The sequence below is a fragment of the Rhinolophus ferrumequinum genome, chromosome 4 (genome assembly GCF_004115265.2).
Source record: "Rhinolophus ferrumequinum isolate MPI-CBG mRhiFer1 chromosome 4, mRhiFer1_v1.p, whole genome shotgun sequence".
Classification (NCBI taxonomy): Eukaryota; Metazoa; Chordata; class Mammalia; order Chiroptera; family Rhinolophidae; genus Rhinolophus; species Rhinolophus ferrumequinum.
This window is the reverse complement of record NC_046287.1, coordinates 4,707,829-4,716,400: the sequence shown is the minus strand read 5'-3', so window position 1 is coordinate 4,716,400 and position 8,572 is coordinate 4,707,829. Positions and strand designations below refer to the sequence as shown.

General features: G+C 41.4%; 1 protein-coding gene across 1 annotated transcript; it reads left to right on the top strand.

Annotated features, from left to right (window-relative positions):
* Positions 1-344: 344 nt before the first annotated feature.
* Positions 345-7,771, top strand: LOC117021592 (beta-defensin 106A-like). The gene is made up of 3 exons (XM_033104826.1): positions 345-393; positions 2,639-2,767; positions 7,611-7,771. Exons 1-3 carry the CDS (start codon positions 345-347, stop codon positions 7,769-7,771), a joined length of 339 nt encoding a protein of 112 aa, XP_032960717.1.
* The last annotated feature ends 801 nt before the right edge of the window (positions 7,772-8,572 follow it).

Genomic DNA, 8,572 nt, shown 5'->3' with positions numbered 1-8,572 from the left:
TGAAGCTGTTGAGAAGCATAGTCACGATTAGAAGTCCAAACTGCCAGATTCCAGATCTTTCATTCTTGCTGTCTCAAATATCTACACTTGGTCATCAGTATACACCCAACTCTGTCCTCCCTACGTCCCCATTTTCCTTCTTGGGAACTTTCCAGAATCAAAACACCAGTGAGCTGCAGACTGACACCCACTGAGGTATGTTGGCTCTGCCCAGCAGAGCGCAGAGATATTCCTGACACGGCTCACTGATCAAGATGGTATTTGGTCTGGAAAAATGTATAAATGTGGGTGTTGGCCGCTATGTCTCACGGACGCTGGGCGGATCTCTCAAGACCCTGCAAGTCATGAGGACGTTGCTCTTTCTCTTTGCTCTTCTCTTCTTTCTGGCCCCAGGTAAAACGAACACCTTTGCAGGAAGGGGATGAGAGGTGGTGGCGCAGAGAGAGGGTCTGCCTCAGGGACGACCTGGGCCCCCTCCTCTCTGGAACGCAAAGGCACCTGAGTCCTGTGGTGCTGCAGGGACTGCTTGCTACAGACACTACTTTCACCTAATTTCTCTTCCATAATTCATTTGCATGTTCCATTATTATCTAGGAGGCAGTGTCACAGGTAGGTCTGCAGAAACACAGGTATGCCAGGAAAGATAACTTTTGATCCCTAGTCTCATGCTCACTAACAAAAAGAAAACTTTGGGGAAAAATATAAAGCAAGGGTAGCCATGTATGGATCTTAAAAAAAAAAAAAAGTTGTGATAGAGATTAAGATGGGTAAGAAAGAGAGACAGAGAAAGGAAGAAATGGAAGACAGAAGGAGTGGAGCTTAGAGACACTGCTCATTCATGCCAGTCATGGCATTAGGTGAAACAGTAAAACTTACACTGCCATTCTTTAACCACGTACTGCAAAGCTGGACGCTGGGACAAAAACTTCATGATGAAATGCATTTAGTTCTCCAGTGCCAGCGTCTTTAAGGGAATCTCTACCCTACGTTAATTTAGAGACTTTCAGAGCAACACTGTAGGGTTGGGAGGTCCATTTTACATCTATTTTGTAGATACAGAAACTGATGCTCAGATGGGCTAAGCAGACGCTCAAAGTCACACAGATAAGCAGGAGGAAAGCCAGGATTTGAGCCCCCTCTGTCTTGCTACAGTGAGAGGACATGTCCTTCCCAATCAGAACTGTCACCACTTTCTGGCTTTCCAGAATCCACAGAGAGTCCAATTTGTGTCAGGTGCTAGTGATATCTTCTGTGTGTTGGTCAGAATTTTCATACCCGCTGTGCATGCCGCTGGTCTGTTCTGCAGTAAGCCTGTGTGAGTAGATTCTGTGTCAAGGATCTGACAATCTAAGACCTACCACGAGCCATTCATTCCATTGACTTTGATACACACATTGGAAACTGACCAAGGTTTCTTTTCAGATTACTCATACTTATAATGATCATATATTCTATAATCTGTATTGTGTTGACTAATTACTCAACACAATACAGATTATAGAATGTGATTGTCTAATGTAAGTAAATAAAAATGTACTTATCGATGTGTCATATGTACGCACACATGCAACAACAGAGTTACGTTAACCTCTAGATAGGTGTCTGTGATGATCCATTGGAAGCCTCGTGGGCACAAATGCACTTCCTCTTTCCAGAGGTTCCTCTCGACCATCACCCTCAATGGGACCCAGTACTAGGTCTGTGATCAGTGAGGTCCAACACCTCTAGCCTGACACAGTCTGACAGCCTTAGGACAGTACAGACCCTTGCAGTGGGAGCTGCAGTCCACCGAGCTTTGAAATACTGGGGTACTTGTCCTTAGGAACTTTTATGCTGATGAGAGAGATGATGAGTGCACATGCTGACACTCATCTGTCTGGTTCTAGTGTCACATGTATGTCGATCAGGCACCTTATATATTGACAGTAATTGCAATTTGTGTATATCTGACTCTTTCATTACTCATACCCCAATTAGGCAACTCTAAAATGTTGATTCTGATTGTTTTCTGCCCTTAATGTGAAGCTGGCCGCTCTTAACTATTGTTACCAATGAAGTACTCAGTCCAGAACCAGTACTCTATGCAGAGTAGCCAGGAGAAGGCTTGGAGAGCCACTCCCAACATACTCCCCTTCCTGCTCTTGACACAGCTGACAAAATGTGGAGGGGAAATCAGACCGAGCCTCTTTAATTTGTCTTTACCTCTATCCACTATGATGAACTTTTTCTTTCTATCTATTTACTCTATTTTATCCCCGTCTTGGGCCATCTTTCCACCCTCAGGCTGTGACTCTTCACCAAGTAGCACCTTGAGAGGCCGTGAGGGAGAGGGGTCTTACTGACTGAAGGGGTTTATAGGAACCGTTTGATGATTACCCCCAACAGATTTTGATAAAAGAACAGTAGCTTTTGTTTCCCAAAGCCCCCCTGACTCCCACCCAAAATACTGGGAGACAAATCTGTTCTTCCTGGCCTGAAAAATCAGATAGAAAACATTTCTGTGCCATCTCATCTACTGGTAGCAGAAGGCACTCTGCCAGCTTGTAAAGACATTTTCACTAACTTGTTACTTGACTGTACCTGGTAACCGGACATATCTGAGACAAGAATTAATCTGGGTGGCTCCTTCCTTGTGTAGCCAGGAGCGCATTTTTTGATGAGAAATGCAACAATCTTAAAGGGAGATGCGTGAATTCGTGTGACAGAAATGAAGAACTTGTTGCTTTATGCCAGAAGGCTCTGAAATGCTGTCTGATACTCCAGCCATGTTTGAAAAGAAAAAAAAAATATATTAACATGGAACGCTAGACTTCCCAGAACAATACGAACGACCTGGCTGCATCTTCTTACACTGGCCTCTTCCGTAAGACACTGCAATAAAAATAAATGACTGTCATTTATCAATTTGTCAAGTGCTTCACTAAGAAGGGGAACATGAGTAGTTAATCTTGATGGTCCCTCCCTCCTGGTTTATTTTTCTTTATTTTTTTGGTAAGGGAATTGTCCCAAAGTCATCTGATATTTCTTTTAAAAGGGGACTCCAAGAGACTGTAAATCAAGAGACCTCTAGCTTGCTCTCAAACAGCCCCAACCACCTGTTAAAATAGATGAGGATGATGAAGATGATGATAGACAGGCAAAGAGATAGAGAAATGAACATATACCAAGATGGATATTTATATTAATAATATATTAACAACAAGATAGTTGGATAATCTGCTTACAAAAACTCTATGTTACACACCTGTCTAAACTCTCTTAACTCTAGGCTTTTCAATTGGAGACAGTTAAATACTTCCTATGAATTTGTTCCATATCCATAAGTCTGGATTCAAATTTGCTGATGGCCGAGGGATCATCCGTAAATATCTAGCATTAGTGACCTGAAACCTCATCCAAAACTGACGTTCTACTATTTTTCTAGGAATTGGCTAACTGCCAAATTACCTAGTGATGCTAAGCTCTGATTATCTAGTGACTACCTAGTTCCAGTAAGGAGTCCCTAGGCGTAGGATTCAGCCTTGGTTCCCTGCCTGGTTGGAACTCTTACCTTCCCTCCCTTTTGATTCCTCAAGGTCAATGTACTTAATCCTATTGGACTCAATTACCCTTTTGCAACATTTTTCTGTTTTGAGATAATTATAGTCACATAGAGTTGTAAAAAATAATAGAGACATCTCTTGTTTCTTTTAACCAGTTTTCCCCAATAACAACATCTTGCAAAACTCTAGTGCAGTATTACCACCAGAATATTCTTCCATTGATACAAAACAAATCCGTCACCACAGAGACCGCACATGTTGCCTTTTTAGAAGCACCCCCTCCCACCTCCTGGGTCCACCTCCTTCTTCACTCCTGCCCTTACTCATTTGTTCTGCATCCATACAAGTTTGTTCTTTCAGAAATGTCATCTAAATGAGATCATACGGTAGGTAGCTTTTGGGATTGGCTTTTTACTCAGCATAATTCCCTGGAGATTTTTCAAGGTTGTTGCCTGTATCCGTAGTTCTTTCCTTTTTATTGCTGAGCAGTGTTTCACGGTATGGATGCACCACACTTTGTTTAGCTATTCACCATTGAGGGACATCTGGGTGGTTTCTGGCCAGGCGCTGTTACGAATGACGCTGTTATAAACACTTCTGTTTATAGTTTTTTGAGCAAACATATGTTTGAGATAAATATCCCCCAGTGCAATTGCTGGGTCCTAAGTTAGTTGCAAGTTTAATTTTTATAAGAGAATACCACACTGTTTTTCAGAGTGGCTGTACCATTTTACATTCCCACCAGCAATGAAAGAGCGATCTAGTGTATCCACATTTTAACCAGCATTGGCTGAAAATAGTTGTCACTATTTTTTTTTTTTTTTTTGCTAGTCTGGTAAGCGTGGATTGACAACTCATTGTGATTTTAATTTGCACTTCTCTAAAAGCGAATGATGTTTTTCACTTCCTTCTCCAAAAGAATGAGGCAAGGATCCTTGCAGAAATGGCTAATTTTAGGACTGGAGCAGGAAATATGTAAGATAAATCCAGGGCAACTTGGAATCCCAGAACATATGAACGTGCTTAAAACAAACAAACAAATGATATGGGTATGTCAAAGGAACAGAAAAGCCCACTGAAAGAGCTCCCGATGAGCAAAGCTGAATTAACTTGAGTAAAGAATAATAATAATAATAGTAAAGTATACAAGAGTATAACCTCAAGTATAAAATAAATGTCCATGGCCATGAGTTCATACTGATAAAAATAAGAGATTGAATAAGTGAATGAATGAATGAGAAGAGACAGCTCTCCCGCACAGAGTAATTCCAAATTGTGTAGCTACTCTGCCCTCAAAGAACTGAGCATAATCCCACACTCCTTAATCTGTGCAGTGACTTCCACGGAGTACAGTACGGAACGGAGGAGAAAGAGCAACTTTCCAGCTCCCTACTGGGCCTCCACCGATCACAGTCCCGGCTGGTGGTGTGGAAGTGCCTTGTGGCCTCCACTGACTCCACCAGTGGGAGGGAAGGAGGGAGGGAGGGAGGGAGGGAGAGTGGGAAGGAGGAAGAGAGGGCGGGAAGGAGGAAAGGAGGGAGGAAAAGCCTCATTACCTGTGGGTGGTCGTGAAAGTCTTGACTCTGCCTCCTCTGATAGGAAGCTGGGGAAGAGCCTCATTGCTGCAAGGGGCGGGGTGGGGCTGCGTGGGGGGGGCCCTTGTTAAAATTCAAGCACACCAGGATTCTAGTAAAAATGCAATAATTCATTCCTACCTGTTCCCCCCCTCTAATGTGGAATGCAGGAATGGTTAGACAGATAGATGATAGGTAGGTAGATGGATAGATAGATAGAAATTCCCTTTCTACATTGTTGGATTTGATTTGCTAATATTGCATTGAGGATTGTTACATCTATGTTTTTGAGAAATATTGGCCTTTTGGGGAAATATAATTAAAAACAAAATCTTATCCCAACACAGAAATCATCTCCACAATGTTAGCAGAAAAAGTAAACACTTTTATTGTCGAATAAGCATTAAAGCAAGACGTGACACATAGCACAGCAGTCCACCAAGAGATGGGCAAGACAGAAAGGAATCTCAACCCCTTGTTTACCAGGCAGATGCAGCCTATTACATACAAGACAACAACCAGTCCTCAAAAAAAAAGACTACACAGCACTGTTTGTCACACATAGTTATCCCAACTTTACCTGGAATTGGGGTGACCATCGTGTTAGCTCATTGGCTATTCAGAAGAAAAACAAACTTCTCATATCTTTATGACAGGAAGTAATTTTGAAAATTGGAGGCAGGCACCCACTGAAGTTCTGTGCCTACCCTCCCACAGACGCTGGGACATAGGTGGTCCAAGAGATGGCTGCCAGGTCCTTAAGAAAGACATTCCTTAGTCACAAAGCTGGCACAAGGCCTAAGTCTTCAAAAGCGTGTATACACCTTTCAAAGAGAGGAGAACAACTTATAATTCCAAGTTTTCTAAAGTAAATGCTCAAAGGAAAAAGAGGGGAGAGAAATCTCTTCCTTTATTTTCAACAGGGAGAATTAAGCTGCTTATTTCTCATTTGTATTTGTCCTTTATTTTGCTTTCTTGCATCGTCTCTGTCTGTTTTTGATGGTCGGGTAATTCTGAGACTCACAGAATGACTTAGGAAGTAGTCCCTCTCCTCCTGTTTTCTGGAAAAGATTATGGAGAATTTGCATCATTTCATCTTCCATCTGTGTTAGAATTCACCAGGGGAACCATCTGAATCTGGTGCTTTCTGTTCAATTTCTTTAATATAAGCCTAGTCAGAATATTTATTTCTCTTTGTGTGAGTTTTGGTAGTCTGTGTTTTTCAAGCAATTGGTTTGTTTCAAGTTATCAAATTTGTAGTCGTCAAATTGTTCATAATATTCCTGTTATTCCATAATGTGCCGGGTATGTCCATGGTATCAGGAGGAATGATGAACAACCCAAGCCTGATTATAAAGACCACATGTACTAAGTGGATGTGAGTGGCATAAAAGTTTTATACATGGATTTTTGACACTAATTACATTTTATAACATCTGCCTAAAAACAGTTTCGAAAATATTTTGGTAACTTGAACCCATACAGTTGTGCTGTTTAATAAAGTAACAGATATTCATTAAATAGCTAGATCATTTCTAAATGAGATAAACTGCTGAAACATGCATTGATAAGCGTAAGCTTATGTACTTTTGGCTTCATTTTTATGCAACAAAGAGAGAATAGATATTTTGAGTCTGTTCGTAACATGTTCCTTTGCTGAGTTAAAAAATTGTACAGATAGCTTTTGTTTTCCTCTGATTTTTCCCTAAAAATGTTCGCAGTCAGCTCCAGGCCTAAATGCTTTGTGATGGTATTTGCTTCAATAACTTTGAGATCATGTCACTGGATGAGTAAGGATTTTAAGAATTCTAGTGGAGAAGCTGATGGGTTCCTGATCAAGCAGAACAAGAATTAATTACATGGGACAGAATGAACTGCTGCAGGACAGTGATAGTTTTTATGGTTATTGTTTTAGAACATCGCTGCCCTTTAAAATGTTCTGTTTTCTGGTGATAAGTAACCCCTTTCACTTTTCTCTTAATTACCTCTACTCATAACAATTTAGTAGGTTATACTTTTGTGAACAGAAATGAAACTTATTTTTTTCTCCGTGCCCGATCGTTGTAGAATTAGGAAACTACTAGTTATTCTTATTTTTATGGCAGTATCATTATTTGCATGTTCAATAATAAGACGTTCTCCTCGTAACAAGACACAATTGGAAATACTGGTTCTAGAACCCAGGCTTTGACTGGAATGGCATATCTGAGAATGAAGTGCACAGAATCCAGTTTGAAGAAGTAAGTTAGCTTTCTGGAGCCAGTGCTCGCAAGGCTCTCAGAAAAGCCAGCCTGACACTTGGCTCCAGGCTTCCCAACCTTACAGGTGAGTAACGAAGGTCACTTTCTGGCAGGCCTAGGAATCGGATGATATTTTGGGGACTTCAAACATTCTGCATAATCAATTTCAGTCATTCCCCACAAATAACCTGCTGTCAGTTCTTGCCTCTTGTCCTTCGGCTCAATTGACCACGCTGATTTATTCTGTTATTTAGTGACAAGTGCCGTTGACATAAACAAGATATGTGGCTATGGGACTGCCCGCTGCCGGTGGAATTGTAAAAGAGAGGAATTCAAGATTGGCACATGCCTCAACACCTCTAAATGCTGTTTGAAAAAATGGAATGCTGCCCCAGTGAATCCTGTGAAACACTGAAACCCACTGCTGCCTGGTCCCTGGCGTCCCCGACAGCTGTCCCTTCTTGAGACCTTACAGCGAGAACGTCCCCATGGGCAGCCACTGATCCAATTATGAAGCGAGGGTTTGCTGCGAGCTTTCACTCAAGGTAGAGTCAGGGCAGCAGAGTGCAGACTCAGCCTCCTGGGCCCAGCGGGCCTTCTGTGGTTGTGATGAGGAGGCTAGCAATGAGGGTTAAGTGTAAGTTTTGACACTTTAAAAGCTGAACCAAAAAATATATCTAATCAGCCACAAGCTGATCTTTTTATTTATTTATTTTTTTGGCCTGAATTATTTCAATTGAACCTGATAACATTGGTTTTCTCTTCTGATCAAAAGTTTTGCTCAGCAGTTATATATGTCTTCTGTTCATTAAAATGGAAAATAAATCAATATTAAGTGAAGTTTGTTTGGCATATACTATAATTCAAAACATAGACTTCTGGGGAGAAAAACAAACAAAAATGATAGAGGATGAGAAGGGTGCAGACTAAGGGGTTGACTTAAGTGGATGCCTGCGAGGGTCACATCCAGCAGATGGCAGCAGAGAGCGGCACTGCCCTGTGGGTAGCATTGGATGGATACATCCAGACTCTTCCTGAAAACTGGTAAGGAAAGGGAAGTAATAACACATTTGACTTGGATGTCCCGTATTTCAGGGTAACCAAATGATTCATGACAAAAAGCTCTTCTCTACAAAAGCAGCCCAGCTAATAAATGAAGTAAAATAATAGAATGAGAATATCACCATTTTCCAAACACCTAGGGAAATAATGATCT

What these genes read in the sequence shown, in the direction of transcription:
- LOC117021592 (XM_033104826.1), top strand. Translation starts at nt 345, where the DNA reads ATGAGGACGTTGCTCTTTCTCTTTGCTCTTCTCTTCTTTCTGGCCCCA. An exon ending in TCTCTTCTTTCTGGCCCCAG is followed by an intron (nt 394 to 2,638) that starts GTAAAACGAACA and finishes TTCCTTGTGTAG; the next exon opens with CCAGGAGCGCATTTTTTGAT. An exon ending in CTGTCTGATACTCCAGCCAT is followed by an intron (nt 2,768 to 7,610) that starts GTTTGAAAAGAA and finishes TCTGTTATTTAG; the next exon opens with TGACAAGTGCCGTTGACATA.